Source organism: Triticum dicoccoides, chromosome 1B (assembly GCF_002162155.2).
Source record: "Triticum dicoccoides isolate Atlit2015 ecotype Zavitan chromosome 1B, WEW_v2.0, whole genome shotgun sequence".
Classification (NCBI taxonomy): domain Eukaryota; kingdom Viridiplantae; phylum Streptophyta; class Magnoliopsida; order Poales; family Poaceae; genus Triticum; species Triticum dicoccoides.
The window spans coordinates 302,690,900-302,709,366 of NC_041381.1; the positions used below are offsets into that span (position 1 = coordinate 302,690,900).

Below are 18,467 nucleotides of genomic sequence, written 5' to 3' on the forward strand. Positions count from 1 at the left end.
AACGGGATGCGTCCTCCTCCTCGTTGTAGTTCCATAAAGGAGTTACTCGGGATTGAAGTGGTTGGATGCATCTCTTTATTGTGATAGCCATGACTTCTACGATGGAGAGTCCGGAATGGGTCAATAGCTTGATCTTGTTTACCAAGTTCATCACTTCCGTACTATCTTCTTGGGCGGAGGATTTGGGATGCCAGTTGTACAGCTTCTTCAAGGGGGCGCTAGAAAATTCCGGCAGTCCACGCAAAACAGGGTCTGGGAGGGGTACATCGTCAATATAGAACCATTCTGAAGACCGTTTGGCAGATCCTTTCTCCAGAGTCCCGACGGGGTAACTGGATCCGGCTATATGCCATACTTCGGCACCGCCCACTTTGAAAATAGAATCGCCGCCTTGATGGCGGGGGACGAGGCAGAAGAACTTTTTCCAAAGTTTGAAGTGAGCCTCGCAGCCCAAGAACAGTTCACAGAGAGTGACAAAACCGGAAATATGTAAGATAGAACATGGTGTGAGGTTGTGCAGCTGGATCCCATAGTGTTCCAGTAGGCCCCTAAGGAAGGGGTGGATTGGGAATCCCACGCCCCTCAAAAGAAACAAGGTGAAACACACCCTCTCTCCTTGACTGGGATTGGGGAAATTCTCCGCCAGTGCATCAGTACCTATGGTGGTTAGCCCCGCCCGTTCGGAGACCAAATCTGGGAGAGGGAGGTATCCTTGCATCTGGAGTCCACTAAGCTAGAGGTGAGATATGGAACAACTCTGCCAGTCCCCCTCTTGAGGGCCATGAGGACACGAGGAAGAACCAGGGGCGCTCGTCATGATTTTTTGTGGCTTGCTCTGTTGCTTTTGGGTGCAATGCAAGATGACGGCTTATGAATCTCGCCTCGCTTTATAGGCGTGGTTTGTGCCTGCCAGGAATATTAAAATACAAGGATAACAGACCGTTCGCATTCACCCAAGCGCATGGAAATCAAGGCGACGACATGGAGGAATCATAAAGACTGGGCGCGAAAGCCAATGCCGGACTATCTTCAATCTGGAGTACAATGGAAGAACCCACCTTGCAAAGCCGAAGACTCATGTCCGCATACCACATCGACATTGAAGGCAAGTTCGGGGGCTACTGAAGGAGTCCTAGATTCGGGGGTCCTCAGATGTCTGGCCTAGGAGTTTGGGCCGGGTTGCATGGGCCGCATAGGATCACATCGAAGATCATCTACCGTGTCCGGATGGGACTTCTCAGCACGTGGACGGCACGAATAGAGTCCGGAGGTTTCTTTCCTTGATAAACCAACTTTGTACCATCTATAGACCCCCCCGATGTGTATATAAACTGGAGGGGTTAGACTGTAGAGGCTGACTTTTCACCATCATCGTAATCCTCATAGGCTAGCCATCTAAGGTTAGCCATCACGATCTCGAGGTAGATCATCTCTTGTAATCTTCCGATTCAATAATCATAATCAAGCAGGAGTAGGCTTTTACCTCCATCAAGAGGGCCCGAACCTGGGTAAACATCGTGTCCCCTGGCCTCCTGTTACCATTGATCCTTAGACGCATAGCTTGGGCCCCCTACCCGAGATCTACCGTTTTTGACACCGACAACGGTCTCATCGGTTGAAGTAGATGATGAAGCTCGCGACTTGAAGTCGCTTGTAGTAGGAGGACGACTTGAGGTTGTCGAAGTTTTATTGTAACTCGACTTGTCATCGTTGCTTGTAGATGGCTTGGTTGAGGTAGAAGTTGTTGGAGTCATTGAAGCTTGGTTGTTGGAGAAGCCGTAGCTCTTGGAAGAGTACTTGGCATACTTGCAGTCATCTTGCACTTGACGTTTTGCTTTGGTAGCTTGATGCACTAGATCAATGAGGTTGGAGTAGGGTTGGAAGTCGGCAATCTTCGTGATGGGATGATTGAGGCCATTCAAGAAACGAGCCATAGTTTGCTCATCATCTTCCGTGACATTGGCTCTTATCATGGCAATCTCCATTTCCTTGTAGTATTCTTCTACGCTCTTTGTTCCTTGCTTGAGGAGTTGGAGTTTCTTGAAGAGATCGTGGTTGTAGTAGGTTGTCACAAAGCATGCTTGCATGACATCCTTCATTTGATCCCATGTGGTGATTGGTGGTTCACCTCTTGCCTCTCGGCGCTCAAGGACTTGTTCCCACCATATGAGCACATAGTCTTGGAACTCAAGGGATGCCATAGCGATCTTCTTCTCTTCCTCATAGTTGTGCAAACGAAAGATCTTGTCGACCTTCAATGCCCATGAAAGGTACTCTTCGGGATCATTGCTTCCATTGAACTTGGGCATGGTGAACTTGAGCTTGCCATAGCATTGCTCTTCATTGTGTGGGGTCGGGGATGATGATGACACCCTTGACGTGGATGATTGTCAACCTCAAATTGCTCTTGGCATGGAGGATTTCCATAGTCATCATGCTCTTGGTGAACTTGAGGTTGTGGAGGAGCTTGTCGAGCTTGTGGAGGAGCTTGAGGAACTTGACGGTGCACTCTTGCTTGGTAGTTTCGCTCTTGAATTTCTTCGTGAAGTGCTTCCTCTTTATTGCGCGTATCTCGGTTGTGGTTGGCGACGGCTCAACTTGACTCTCGAAGGGCACGTTGCGCCTCATGTGTTTGAGCTTCATGTTGTTGTTGTTGAAGACGTTGAGCCTCGGCATCTTGTTCGTCTTGGTGTTGGCGCACTCGTTCTTCTTCTTGGTGACATTGACGTTGCCTTTCTTGCGCTTGTGCAAGAGTAGCTTGGTTTTGGCGATGACGATGTGCTTGCTTGTCGAATTTCTCTTGTTGATGATTGCCGTGTAGAGGATTGCGAGTTGCTTGACGGTCTTGGCGCGCGTCTCAATGTAGAGTGTTCGATGTTGGTGTACTTGAACCAGAGAGGGTGTCGTCGGAGTGTCGACTCGAGCGGCTCCGTCTTGAGTAGGACGGAGTGGTAGAAGAGCGGTTTACCAACAAGGCACGAATCTCGTCCATTCTTGCATCGTTCTCTTGTTTGTGTGCGTCGAGCTTGTTGTCAAAGTAGTCTCTTGTTCGTTGCTTGAAGAGTCGCAAGTCGGTGGCGAGATTGTCGATGCGGTTGCTCATTGCTTGTTGTTCTTGATGCAAAGCTCTTTGTGCACCAAAGATGTGGCTCTTGGTGACATAGGATGACATGTCGTCGTCTTGCTCGATGAAGAGTGGGTTGGTAGAAGAACTTGGCCTATCCATCATTCCAAGCAAATATGTGAATTGGAGAAAGAGAAGAACTTATACCAAATGTACCTTGACCGATGTTGAAGATGGATCAATGATCACTCAAATATGTAACAAGGAAATAGCACAATTGGTACCAATTGTTGTCGGTTCTCACACCTACACAAGTAAAAGCTTATGGTGGAGCTCGGTTAGGATGTTGGCACAAAATTTGATGCAATTGTTAGTGAGCTTAAAAAATGTTGGAAAAGATTCACAAATTTGCAAATGCAACAAGTAGACTAATAGCAAGATATGGTACACGGAAACACACGCACGGATAGAGAAATGGGGTCATGCAACCAAGGAATGAGCCAAAATGTGGAATCCATGAAAATGCTCTTGTTGCACAACACTAGAGAGACGCTAGCACAATTGCACAATAGGCAGATACGAACTTGTGCACAACCTACTAAGCAAAGATGCAACGACTTCTATCCCAAGTATGCTATATGTATGGTATTCCGATGGTATGATCCAAGATGATCGGGTATGCCAATCTTAATGTAGTATGATGCTATGGTTCTTGCTTATAAGCTCTTTGCTTATCTTTCCCTTTTGCTTAAAAGCTTGTTTGTCTCTTTCACTTTTGAGCTCTTTCTCATGCAAAACTTCACAAACCAAGATGACAATTGTGTATGCGATGACAACTTTGTGACACAAGAGATGATACCAAGATATGCACCACGATGATATGGTATGTATGCTATGGGAAGTATGATCACTAATGTGCACAAGTCACGTTGCCGGCAATACTCAAAGGCTAGTCTCGATGGGAAAGCAACGCAAAATTGGGCTATGGTGGTTATCAATGCAATGGTAAGGAATAGACAAAGATGTCGTCAAGGTTACCGTCGAGGTGGTCGTTTGTAAGCAAGGACGGTTGTTGGCGATGATGAGTCCTTGGCAAGATGAGTGGTGATGATGTTGATGTCGAACCGTACCTATATAGACAAAACACAATAGGACATGGGAACCACAACTCAAATTCTCAAAGACCAAATGTGTCAAAATTGGCGGAGGTGCTAGCGGGCAAGCAATGGTGGAGCTTGTGGGAAAGCGGTGGCGGTATGCGGAAGTGATGGTGGTATGCGGAAGTGAACGTGGGCATCGGAACAAAATTTGGTGAAAGTTAGGCGGGAAACAGGGCGGTGGATGGAGATGTTGCTGTCAGGGGTCGGATGTCCGGGCTGGAGGGCCGGATGTCCGGGGGTCGCGGGCCGGATGTCCGGGCTCGGGATCCATGGATGAACTCGATGAACTCCACGGGGAAAGGTCAAATCCGGGGCAAAATTTGAGAGATTTTGTGGATGGAAATTGGGGACAAGAGGGGGAAAGCTAGATCTACTTGCAACACACGAAATCCGCGGATCAAATCCAACAAAACTTCATCACACCAACAAATCACAGAAAAATTTGGGGGGCTATTTTTGTGGGGAATTTTCGAATTTAGGACAAAATCAACAAAATCAAGCTAGAAAACGAAGAGGGAGCCTCCGAAATCATGATCAACGTGGCTCATGATACCAAGATGATGTAGGGTAGAACCCTAGATGCCTGATCTTTCACGAAAGGAGCGGATCCCAACGAGGAACACGAAGAACAGGAGGGGAAACACGAGGGACAACATGAGAGAATCACTCAAACCAACAAGATTCGGTCACACATATGCTAGATCCTCGAAACGCAAAGATTGATACACGATTCAAAGTCAACAAAGGAGGATACAAAATGTCTTCTCCGTGAGGAGGTCTTGAAGGGTCTTCCCGTGATGGGGTCTTGAATCCGCTTGGGGGATCTTCTTCGAAGAGGTTGTGAGCTCCGAGGAGAAGTAACCAAGTGGATGAGCAAAGCTCTATCTCAAATATGAGCTAAACCAATGCTAACCCTGGAAAGAGGGCGGAGGAGGAGTATATATTGTCTAGGTGGGCGAAGGGGTACATGGGCCTCGTCCCTTACACTATACGCAGACAGGGGTGGCCGGACGTCCGGGCGTTCACGAGACGCCGGATGTCCGGGTTGGACCGGCACCGTCATGATGCTCTCTGGATAGGGCTGGTCCGGATGTCCGGGACTTCGCGAGGGGCCGGATGTCCGGGGTCGTGGCCCGATGTCCGGGCTGTTGGGGCTGGTTCTGTAGCCTTCGGGATGTCTTGTCCGGATATCCGGTCTGAGAGTCGGATTTCCGGGGCATTGGGCCGGATGTTCGGGCTGGCCGTCGAATGTCCTGGCCCTGTAGACTTGGCCGCTGGTCCTTTTCTGCAGGCGTCACCTCCAGGGGCCGGATGTTCGGGGACCTGGCCGGATGTTCGGGGACCTAGCTGGATGTCCGGGTCCTGGGAGTTGTTCTTGACTCCTTCCGTTGGTTCTCTTCATCCGTGAACTTGGGGACTTGTCCGTCTTCACGTGCATGCTCGGGAGGCTCCTCTTGGTACCTAATCATGCACAACATTCCGGACTTAGGTAGTAGCCATGTCTCGAGTGGATCATATGTGATATCACTAAGGAAAGAAGTCACCTCGGTCTCGAGAGCTCTAGCTCGTGCTCGTGTCATAGGTCCTCTTTGGCGAGACGATGATAGGTCCATGGGGATGACCTCGGGATGCTCCGCATCAATAGGCGATGCAAGTTGATCGCTCGGGTCGACAATCATGGAACACTTGTTGCTCCAGCTAGCAGTTTCTCTACTTATTAAAACAAGTCTTGATTGAAGGTAGGTGCCTATGGTGGGCTATTGATACCTTCGATGGATACGACGTTAGATCACCTACAATGAGCTCTACACACCAATCATGCGATGGACGATGTCAGCACTAGCAATTGCTAATAATTTTCATATGGCTGACTCTGAGTACTACACCCAACAAAAAGCAAAGATGGACCAAGTCAGAACCAAAACATATCAAACTTAATGTTGATGCAACCTATTTCGAGGATGAGGCAGGTGGTGTAATATTATCGTTTCTAAGGGATGAAAAAGGTGTGTTTCTTGCAGTAAGGTGCACTTACATTCCCCATGTTGCGAATGCTATTTCCATGGAGATAAAGGCAAATGTGTGATGGCTTAAACTTCACAAACCAACTGGGGTTTTCTGGAATTAAAATTGAATCTGACTCACTTAACGTGCTTGAGTTTTGCACTGAACAGACAAGATGGTGGGATGTTGCTTCTGCAATCTTTGTGGAGTGTGTCGACATAGCTACTTTATTTGGGAATGACACCTAATTATCGTTCTGCTAATCATATAGCGCATATGTTAGCCAATAATATCTTCTGTAATAAGATTTTGCTTAGTTGGACAGACGAACCTCCGGATTGTCTGGTCGCTAAACTCGTGGACGATGTTATGTTTTTTTTATTTCAATAAAGCCAACCATAAATGGAAGCAACTAATTAACGAGCGCTCCTTCGGGAGCCTCGCAACGATCAGCACCACTTGGCGCGCTCTCAGCTATTCGCCACGTGTCGCGTTGTGGGCGCTCCCTCTGGATTTTTTTTATTTTTTCGCACGCGTTTTCGGCTTTTTAAATGGTTTTTTCTCGGTTTTTTTTGATGTTTTGGTTTTCCACCGGTCTTCCTTAGCTTTTCGACCAAAAAAATTTCGAATTTTTTGTGTGTGCAAAAAACCGCATTTTTTTTCGCGAGCGTCACGGTTGTGCTTTCGCGAGCGGCACGGCCGTGCCTCTTGGAAACGAAAAAAACGCATTTTTTGTTTTTTCCTTTCGCGAGAAGCACGGTTTTGCTTCCGCGAGAGGCACGGTTTTGCTTTCGCGAGAGTCACGGCCGTGCCTCTTGGAAACGAAAAAAACACGTTTTTAGTTTTTTTTCTTTCGCGAGAGGCACGGTTTTGCTTCCGTGAGAGGCACGGTTGTGCTTTCGCGAGAGTCACGGTCGTGCCTCCTTGGAAACGAAAAAAACACGTTTTTTGTTTTTTTTCTTGCGCGAGAGGCATGGTTTTGCTTTCGCGAGAGGTATGGTTGTGCTTTCGCGAGAGTCACGGCCGTGCCTCCTCGGAAACGAAAACAAAACGTTTTCTGTTTTTTTTTCTTTCACGAGAGGCACGGTTTTGCTTTCGCGAGAGGCACGATTGTGATTTCGTCAGAGGCACGGGCGTGCCTCTTTCGGAAAGGATAAAACCCCGTGCTCCCGGTTCGGTTTTTTCATGAAAAAAAAGTTCGTCAAAACCTATCAATATGGGGATCTAGTTTTGAAGATCACGACGCAAGGAATCCAACGGCGAAAGCGGTTCGAGATTTGAACGCACGGATTAAGAGATAAAATGTTTTGAATAAACAGATCTACGAAAAAAGGAAAAACTCCTAGATTGTGACAAGTGACGCATGTGCAGCGCGTCACTTGTCACAACCTAGGGAAGTTGGAGTGATCTCCGCAAGAACTCCTTAAATAGTGATTTCGGCTATAATGGTCTTCATCCAAAAAATAAGATCCCCGTAAAAAACAAATTAGTCATCAACCAAAACAGGCCTCTCAGGCCCTGAACTGGAAAAGAAAAGGAAAAGAAAGTTTCAGGCCCTGCACGGCCTGGTCTAAGATACGTTTTCGTGCCTGGGCTGGAGACACATGCCCTGCTCCTCTCGGCGGCCCCCCAGTTCCCTAAAATCTTCCCCAAAACCCATTGCTCCGCAATGAGACCCGCAGCAACAGCGGTAGCAGCCACCGCCGCCGCGCTCCGAGCCGCGTTCCTCGCCCCTCCCGCTGCCGCCTTCCGCCTCCTCCCTCCTCGCCGTGTCTTCCTCCTCCCCCTGCACCGCCTCTCCTCCTCCTCCTCCCCGACCGCCCCGCCTTGCGCCGCTTCCTCCGACTCCCAGCCGCCGCCGTTGCCTGCCTTCATGGACGCTCAGTTCGAGTCCTTCCGGTCGCAGCTCGATGGCTCCTCCGCCCTCCGCGACCGCATCCGCGCCGTCGTCTCCGAGGTCGAGTCAGCCTCCCGGGCCGCCTCCGCTGCGCTCCTCCTCATCCACCAGCCCGTCCCCATCTCTGGTTTGCTGCCCCCTTTTCCTCCTCCCATTTCTGTACGGGTTTTGGCTCCATCGCTTAATCCTGAGCTATCTCCTCTCCTCGTGCAGATGTGCTCGGCAAGGCGAAGGCGCAGGTGGAGGTGATCAAGGGGCTGTACTCTCAGCTCGCGGAGATCCTCAAAGAGTGCCCCGGTCAGTACTACAGGTGATGATATGGCTTACCCACGCGTCTTTTCCATGTTACCAAGGTTGGGCTATGTGGAAATTGCTCATATATTGGGATTTGTTGCTTATTAGGTACCATGGGGACTGGAAGAGTGAGACACAGTCTGTGGTGTCGATGCTAGCGTTCACGCACTGGCTCGAGACTGGTGGCCTGCTCACGCACGCCGAGGCCCAGGAAAAGCTAGGATGTACGTGAAGGCTCTGCCAACTGTTGCATTAGTTGTCTTGTAGCATACAATGCCAGTGTGCTTGCTTACGAAGCTAAATATGTTGTGCTCCTGGCCTTTTGCAGTGGGTTCTGGAGAGTTTGGCCTGGACGTTGAAGACTACCTGACTGGTTCGTTATATGCATTACCATCTCTGCTTTGTGAATTGGGTGTTATCTATGAGATTTAAGTGTCATACATGTTAAATGTTTTGCTCAAGAACAGCTAAGGGGGAATGTAGTTTTGACCCTCCTGATTGAAAGATACTGATTATCCGGGAACAAAATGCATATATTATAGCATTCACATCAGAACTATTGCATCTCTTTTTTAAACAACTAAATTGCTTTAAGGTTTAGCATGCTTTTGTTTTATGTAATGTTGTGTGTAAATGACATTGCTTACTCACATGAGGACTTGTTTGTGTTGCAGGGTTGTGCTTCATGTCCAATGATTTTGTAAGCTCCCCATCAACTACTCAATATTAATTTGATTACATACACAGTATCTTTTTTTGCAGAATTAGTTTTTGGATCCTAGCCCCTATAATGAACATTCATTCCTATCTATTGCTATAAAAGAAAGATCTTTGTCAAGAACTTTTCCTTTGTTCTGTACTTTTTTTTTGTTTAGATTTGAGCTATTCGTCATATCCAAGGCAGCTCCCTACGAACACCACATTCATATGACTATGCCTCCTTTTGAATTGGCAATATGTTGGGCTTCATAACTACTTCCATTCTAAAGATTACTAGTCAATAGGCATGTTTCAGTAGCAAACATATTCATATTCATAGAGCCATTATAAATGGCAATCGTCTTCACTTACATCACAGTATGTTTCTCTTCCTCATTCCTATTTCAGTTTTCATAGCACAGATGTTAGTTCATGCTTTATGGCGTATCATTAAGATATCCTCTTCTCGTAATTATTATAACTACCATTCTACCAATAGTGTTTTCTTTTCTATAAATAATCCTAGAGAATCCAATAAATTTAGACAGGTAAATTCTAACATGCCAAGCAGAATAAAGTATTATAAAAACTGCATTAGAGTTTAGATAAGTGCACCATAGCATGTATACACATCCTTTGATTTAGGCAAGTTACAATTAGGCGTTAAAGCTTTAGTTGATGGTAAAGAGTTATTTCTCTACAACAATGTATAAGGGTCGAATCGCTACTTTAATTGATTGTACACTATTGATTGATCCTTAAGTGTATAGTATACTTGACTTCAATTTTCACATATAGCCAGCTAAAATTCTGTTTTCAAGATTTTATGTCAACCACTCTCCTCGTCGAAGCTATGGATGCAGAGCAGTTTTAACATGCTCCCTCTTACCCTCTCTTTTCACATGAGAGGCAAGAGTATATAATAGATCTGATCCGTTGATCTTATTAATTAGTGGTCTGATTAATTCTTACCTTCTTACCTCACATGCAAAAAGAGGAGGTAAGAGGGAGCATGTTAAAATTTGCCATGCAATAAGAGATATTGCAATTATACTTAAGTTTGCATTAGTTCTAGTATTGATTCATAAAAAATACTGATGGTCTATAATGAACTAAAAAAGAGTATAGGAATTATTCACCTCAACTGTTCTTTTATTATTGGTTGATCCTAAATGTGTTAATGTGTTATATATCAATGTATGTAGTCTAAATTTTCACAACTAAATAAATATTATATTTTTAGATTGTTTGTATTATATGCACTCCGTGTACTATCTATTTTCATATGCGTATACAACATTTTTTATTCTTACAAAGTAAGCGATGCCTATATGCATTTTCTCTTCCTGCACACATAATTGATAGTGCGGCCGTGGCTAAATTTGCAGTATCACTTTTATATATAATTATATACCATTGTAGAATAACTCATAATTTCCCTCAAGCATGGTTCTACGGCCCACATTGCCTTTAGCTATGAGTTAAGAAAATCTAGGTTGCATTATGTCTACGTTAATCTCATTCCTGCTCCCAGGTGTGCCGCCTCTCTTTCTTCTCATTAGGTCCATCCCTTCTTTGTCTGCATGGTACTCTCTCTCTCTCTTTCTCTCTCTCTCCATGGGACGGGAGAAGGTTCATGCCTGCTTTTCCCCTCCCGCACCCCTTGTTTGTTTTCCCTCTCATGCTCCAGTATGGTCTTCCTTCCCGCGCTCAGCTACTCAGCCACCATATCATGACGGCAAAATGGCTTGGACTGGAGGGGCACCACAGCCATATCAATGATATGAGGACCACTTAAAAACTGTGACAGATGCATGTATTGTTAGGTTGTGGTCTTTTTTTTTTTTTGTAATTTTTAATGACCTTTAGACATGCGAACATGTGCTGGTGCAACGGAAGTACCCCAAGCCTCAGAGTATTTGATAAGTTCTCTCTCCGTCTCACACTTGATTCCTGCTCTACTCTGGATTACCTGGCCAGTTGTGCTCACGATAGGATCGAGAGCTGGACTTGCTACATTCGCAGTTGCGCTGCTACCTGGATCGCTCATTGCATGCTTATTTATTTGCTAAGCCTGGAAAACACCAGTGTGGCTAGTACTGTGTCCTCCTCACAAGGCCCGGTACACAAGGGAGCTGGATGCCTGGTCTTGTATTCCCAATCACAGTGGGCATGCAACTGGATGGATGCATGCACATATGATAGCAGATTGATGGCCGTGCATTCGATGATGACAGAAGGATTGCATTTTTTTTCCCATCACGAGGATATAATGTTTATGACTAACCAGAATATGGATTTGACAATGGTTGGATGATGTATAGGTACAATTACAAAAATAGACCGGTCATACTTCGCTAATTAAAAGAGGGTCATCTTTTGCTTTTTTGTGAGAATTTCTTGTTTTTTCTCTGTTTTGTGATTTGTGATTTTAGTATATAATAGACACTGCCTATAACTTTCATTAGAATATCCGAGGACTGAACAAACCATGTTAAAAAAATAATTGTTACGTTATAATTTTGACGTCTTAAGAAACCTTTTGATGTACTTGTGGAGATAGTTTGTTTTGCAAGATGGATGTGAGACATGTACCTACCCTTCTCAATTCCACACAGTATTCACATTTTTTATGTGAAACATAAATTTTTAGTCATACAATATAATTCTATAGCTATCAACAATGGCTACTGACTATCTAAAATAATACTCCCTCTGTTCACAAATATAAGATGTTCCAACTTTTTTCTGAATCGGATGTATATAGACACGTTTTAGTGTGTTTATTCACTCATTTCAGTCCGTATGTAGACCATATTGAAATATCCAGAGCATCTTATATTTGTGAACGAAGGGTGTAATATTTAAAATTCTTTGGTGTTGTCTTGTCTATTTCTAAAGGGTTTGCAGAAAACTTGCATACACTTGTTAGCAACAGTCTAATCTCGGTACCATTGACGTTGATCACAACGGATAACTGCCATGCTGAAGAGAACCCGATGCGGTGGGTTGGAGAAATCGGGCATAGGGTTGAGATGATAGAATAATTCGGAGAGAATGGATTGATTCTTCTTGCTTATCTCAAACAGAGATACATGATTTGCTAACACAGTATGAACTGCCGATAAATTAGACTCATTTATCCATCTTTGCCAATACAATTCTATTGCCTAAAAGATCCCTGATCTCCCTCAATTCGTACTCCCTGGTGCTAGTCCACAACATACAGTGCAGCAGAAATGCAATTCTATATCTACAGATTGATGCAAAATTGGTCATAATGAAGAAAGACTTGGTCCTTTCAAGTGATTTGGTCTCAAGTGTATTCTGGTTTCGAGGTATGTTTGAAATTAGAAAACAAATTGTTTTGTACCATCTCAAAGATGTAAACCTGAGAAATGATACCTGGGGCCACATGACAGTGACACATCGATATCCATTTTCCAACTTGAGTGGTCTTTGTGATGGTACAAAGCAATGCTGAAGTGTGATACTTTTTAGCTCTAGACTACAAGTTTCAACTTAAGTAATGAGGGTGGTAGAGCACATTGTGGTTTTGTTTATTTGGAAGTGTGGGCTTCAGGCCCAGATGTTTGTGAGATTTTCAAATTCTAGTATGTAAATACATTTAGGCGCGTGTAATTATAAAAAGAAAATTAGTTTTTCCAGTGACAATCATCAAGTACAGCCGGACACGGTTCCTTGTCCTTTTTTGGTCGGAGTCGCTGCTATTGCCAAAATGCACTGCTGCAGTACCACCAGATCCGCTGACCGACACTGACCCAACCACCACTTTCGCCGCTCTGCCCTTCTCCAACCGCCTCCTCCGCAGTTCACCACCGCCCCGGTCATCCTTCTAAAGCCTGTGGGCCTAGCTTCTTATTCAGCGCCGGCATGTCCCCACACTCCACACTCCTAAGGCTCTTCCTTGCCTGTGCCTGTTCCGCCGTGGTGAGCCACGTTGTCACTGTCCCTGGTTCAGTGTCTTTCTGGCTGCGCAGCTGCCAGCGATGTCCACCACCGCCTCGTCCCTGCTCAGCCGCTGTGGAGCGCCCTCTCTCTCACACACACATGTTATCCTCTCTCAATGGATTTGGTCAGCAGATAGTGGTGGTGTCCCAACTCTTCTCTAGGTTTCAACTAATTTCCCTTCTACTTTTTGTATTTTCGACTGCGGGTTCTGGTTATTCTACTTTATCTTCTCTGGCGATCTATGTGTGCTGCTTCATCTCCGTTCTCCGTGGAGCTCAAGCGTGTCCGTTTGGAGCTGATGAAGTGTTCCTTCTGTATCTTGGTGTCTGCTCCATTTGTTGCCGGTCATGGTTTTCTTTATCTCCTCTTGCATGGGTGTGAGACTGGTCTTGTTCATTGATTTTGCCTCTCGGTTGGTGTTTCCTTTTTCAACCTCCCCTTTGGACGCCTGCAATGTGGTTATGGGATTGACGACTCTCCGGTATGGTCGATGGCTGCTTGGCCTCCTGGTTGGGGACCTTCTACCGTTCTTGCGGTGCAGCTTTGTTGCCTGGCGCATGCGGCTCCCCAGATTCAAGGGCGTCAGTAACTTCCTCAACCTCTGGTTTCTCTGCGGTTCTGAGAGAGGCCCTTTGTCTGGCTGCTTTTCTGTGAAGCTGGTGGCGACTGAAGCTCTGGTTTTGCCTATGGTGAACCCTGTTCCAGTCAGCAGTGAAGCTCTGGTTCGCGTGGCATTCTGGATGGTTCGTAAGGACCCGTATGTGCACGTATCCTTGCAGGGCGGCCCTTTAATCTTTGTTTCTTTTGTGTTTGTCTTAGGTTTCCAGGATGTCCTCTTCTTTGTGGCTTGTTTAGCCCCATGCATCGAGCCCTTAACATAATGCAGGAATCTTTTGCCAACAAAATAAACAGATCGTGGGTGCAGGGGAGAAATATGATCATGGGATTAGTTATTTCAGCACAGGTCGTGGATGGGGTCTGTGGCGTAGATATCTCCTGAGGGGGTGTTGATGGGCATGTGGTTCCTCGGTCGGTTCAACAACGCGAAATGGTCGACCACGAGAGAAATCTCGTTAAACCTGTACTTCTATTACTAGCAAGAAACCTGTGCTTTGCTATGGGATGAAGGATAACCATTCTTTATGTTTACAAGCTAATTACTTCATTAAAATCTGCAAAACTCATGGTAGATTGGGGTGTTTTATGAAACAGAATTAGGTGGGTAGTGACTAGTAAGCAACCACTTCTCATTCTCAGTCGTTCATACCAAGACGGTTGGTTGGTATTACAGAAGTTGAATGGACCATCATCACCAACTTGTTTCTTTATAAAATTTGCAAGACATAAGTACTACTCCCTTATTGGATGCATTAGAATATGTAGTCTGTGGAGTATATAAATACTACTCCCTCCGTTCCTAAATATTTGTCTTTCTAGATATTTCAACAAGTGACTACATACGAAGCAAAATGAGTGAATCTACACTTTAAGATATGTCTACATACATCCGTATGTGATAGTCATTTGAAATGTCTAGAAAGACAAATATTTAGGAACGGAGGGAGTAGAAGGTTGAAGAGCCGAAGTCAATGCATTAGAATATGTAGATTGTTTTCAACATGTGAGTGTTCAGGAATAGGATGCACCTATACTATATATACCCCCTTATTGGATGTAAAAAGCTAAAGAACCAAAGCCTATAAATTAGAACATGGAGATTACTTCAAATTTTTGGTTGGTGTTCAGGTCGGACCCATGTTGTATCTTATGAACTTACGAGTGCATGCGAAAACGACTACATATAAGTACAAACAATTTACACTTGAGCTGGACTGTACTATAATTCTTCATCAATGATTCATGTACAAGTGTCGAGCATATAAACCTGAGACGGACTGTGAACTATTTTTCTTCATGAATGATTTACGTACAAGTGTCAAGCATATAAACCTGAGATGGTCTTTAGTGTGTAGCACACTTTGTAAATGAATGGATTAGACGGCGCTGGGCATATCTGCAAAATGCATACTTTACATAATACCATCTGCATTCTGAACTCTTGAATTTACTATTTATATGGTTATTTCCTTGGATGTATGTTAAGCATAGTTAAAAAAGGCGTGCCTAAGCGAGCGCTTAAGCACGCCTAGGCTCTAGGCGTTGGCAAAACGCATTGCGCATAACTATGCTTAATCTGTGCATAACTGCGCATAAGCATGCGCTTTGGTCAGTAAAGCGCAAGGCGGTGGCAAAACGCACAATTAACACCTAGCGCTTTTTTGAACTATGATGTTAAGCAAGAATTCTAATGCCGCAGAGCTAATGAGTGGTACAGTGACTGCTTGCTGACCTTTTTTACAGCCTAGACAGATGCTTAGTGAGTACAATTGCAATTCTCTACAGCCAGTGAGTGGTACTAATTGCTGCTTGTGGAATCTTGTGCTCCCTCCAATCCATATTAATTGTTGCTGACTTAGTACAACTCCGATCCATATTAACTGTCGCCGACTTAACGGAGGGAGTGCATCCTTTATATGAAATGAAACGGAAGTGCTCAACAACCAATATTGATATGAGTGACTGCTCGCTGAATTTTCTACAGCCTAGATGTGTACTGAATAGAAAACTGTAATGCTCTATAACTATGACTTGTATTAATGGCTGCTTGCTGAATTGTCTACAGCCTAGATATGTAGTGAATCGGGTCACGGCGGGCGACTACGACTGTCCACGGAAGGTGCTAAGCTTTTTGACTGATCTGCACGCTTCATTTAGGATGCTGAATCTGCGCAATGACTTCTTGCGTAAGAAATTTGATGGTGAGTTCCTCAGCTTAGGTTCACTGGACATGTTTATTTTTAACACAACTTGACTAGCTTTTGGCAGTATTATTTCAGCTTACCGTAATATGTTGTCATGCCTTTTTGTTGTTGTTGTTGTTGTTGTTGTTGTTGTTGTTGTTGTTGTTGTTGTTGTAATCTGTGTTGATTCAGCTGTGTTTCCCCCCTTGTTTTTGGACTTGTGTTTGCAGGGATGAAGTATGATTTGAGAAGGGTGGAGGAAGTATTTTATGATGTGAAGATACGCGGACTTGTCCCTGGGGAGTCAAAGCAAGAGGTTGCTCAGTCATAGACGGTGAGCGGTGCCGTACCATTTACTTGGCAATCGACAGCTGTCATGTGTTGTCGTCGTTACCAATGATGTTTATGTTGGACGGATGGTTCCTAGAAAAAGCTCATGCTGTGAGGATCTCTCTTTTTGACTGTAGCATCGTTTAAGTTCGGCACTTTTTCGGACCCGCCTAGAGGTTGGAAAATGACATGAGAATTATTCTGTTGTCATGTCATGTGACCTATATCTGCGTCCTGCATTAGGTTTTGTAACTGAGTCTGAGTAGATGCGGGTGAAAATGGCCGGTCCACAATGCACTGGATTGAAGTTTCCTATCCCTCTGTCCCATGTTAATTGCCGCTAGATATGGCAATTAATATAGGACGGAGCTATTAGATTTGCGTAGATGCTTTACGCGGATGCAGCTAGTTGATCCCAACCTAGGTAAAATGAGTCCATGTTTCAACTGTTGTTGAATGTTCCATGGACCACATCACACGGTTGACTCGGTCGTTCTTATAGAATTAGATTTCGTGTCACATCAATGAAAGCACGAAAGCACCTGAGAAGCCGTACTGGTGTGACGTCACACGTACAACCCAACATTATCAATTTAACTAATTCTTGCGTGCTTAGTGTTAGTCAGTCATATGCAGTACTGATGTGGTTGCAGCTACTTGGGTTCAAGTGAGTTCACATCTCCATACGCGCGCGCGCATGAGGAATGGGTTCTCCGTCGTGGTCGTGGTCGTCGTCGAGAAACAGAATCAGGGCAGACGTAGTGCCCCTAGCCAGCCGCTGTGCATCTACACATCCTTGGGACACGAGGATGCTTCGCGGAAGCTGCTTGGTCGCACCATTCATATAAATAAATAGAGGCACCCGTCGGGCCCTCCACTGACCCACTCCATCCAACCCGTGTAGGTGGCTTCTCTCGTCTGCTGCAGTGCGCTACCTCGTTCGCACGGTCCTGCAGTTTCGGAACAAGGCCACCGGCGGAGCTACGTGCAGGTAAAAGCGTGTCGTGGCCCGCCCTGGGCAAAAGCAAAAAACTAAATTACTATGCCTTGTGACTTCTGAGGCGTCGCTACGTCAGTAGCCTGAATGTGTATGAGACTGACTTTTCTGCTTGTTAGCCTCCGTGACGCAGGAAGGACTTGCTAGCTTGGCCTAGTAGCATCGAAGTACTAGTATGGTTTAAATTTTGATTTTTTGTGTGCTGTTCATTAGTTTGGTCCGCCCAACTATTTCCTCGTAGCTCCGCCACTGAACAAGGCTGGATCGATCAACGGCCATCCAAGAGAGCACCGGCGCGTACATGCTAATTACCTTACCTATACCAATCTTTTTCATAAATATACAAAGGTTGTGTACCATTCATTGATAGAAGAAAATAAGATACAAAGTTTCCGAGCTAGGACCCACGAAGGTGCTAGGGGTTCCCTCAAGTGATCGATCACTTTTCGTCGACCCACGAAGGTGCTAGTGGTTCCCTCAAGTGATCGATCACTTTTCGTCGACCCACGAAGGTGTTAGGGGGTCGACGAGAAGTGACCGATCACTTGAGCGAACGATAGAGGAAGACGAATTTCCCTTCCCGGAAAGCAACACCCATGGAAAGCAACACCAACTGCAAAGCGATGAGGAGCTAAACACAAAACCTTTTTTTGCAGGGAAATACATGAAACCTTGCAAACCAAAAAGGATGGAGGAAGGAAGGACAACACAACACAGTTCAATCGAGAACCATAAGCTGAGGCTAAATGAATTCCATAACTGCAAACTATACTAAGTCTTAGATTAGTCATAAACATAATACCACGAGTGCAATAATTAATTCTGGACATAGTTCCATTTCATAAATAAAAAATCACAATCGTCAAGGTCCTGTTTAGAATGTGAACTCAGATCACCCTAGCTAGCTACGAAGAAAATGACGGGAGATACAAGGACGGCGGTGACGGGAATAAAGAGCAAGACGATGTGTGTTGGTGACAGCGATGTGACCATGTTCCCGTGCCCACAAATCTATGGAAAGATAGATGATTCACTAAGATTTATTCCACGACCAAATCCTTACTACTACATCTTTATGTCAGCGCATATATATATCCTACCACTTGTAAGTTGTAAAGCAAATAATAATAATTGTGAAACTGGATTGAAAAATTTGTGACGCCGTTACGTGCGTGCTTTATGTTTCTGATTTGATACCAAACTTCCAACAAGCTAAGTGGAATCTAGTCATAGTCAATCACTCAAGTCA

The 18,467-nt window shown here is 45.0% G+C and overlaps 1 protein-coding gene across 1 annotated transcript; it reads left to right on the forward strand.

Annotated features, from left to right (window-relative positions):
• Positions 1–7,841: 7,841 nt before the first annotated feature.
• LOC119332061 (translin-like) lies at positions 7,842–16,468 on the forward strand. The gene is made up of 7 exons (XM_037605238.1): positions 7,842–8,252; positions 8,339–8,435; positions 8,528–8,643; positions 8,748–8,792; positions 9,094–9,119; positions 15,774–15,909; positions 16,122–16,468. The coding sequence occupies exons 1-7, from the start codon at positions 7,898–7,900 to the stop codon at positions 16,220–16,222; spliced, it is 876 nt and encodes a 291-aa protein (XP_037461135.1). The 5' UTR covers positions 7,842–7,897; the 3' UTR covers positions 16,223–16,468.
• The last annotated feature ends 1,999 nt before the right edge of the window (positions 16,469–18,467 follow it).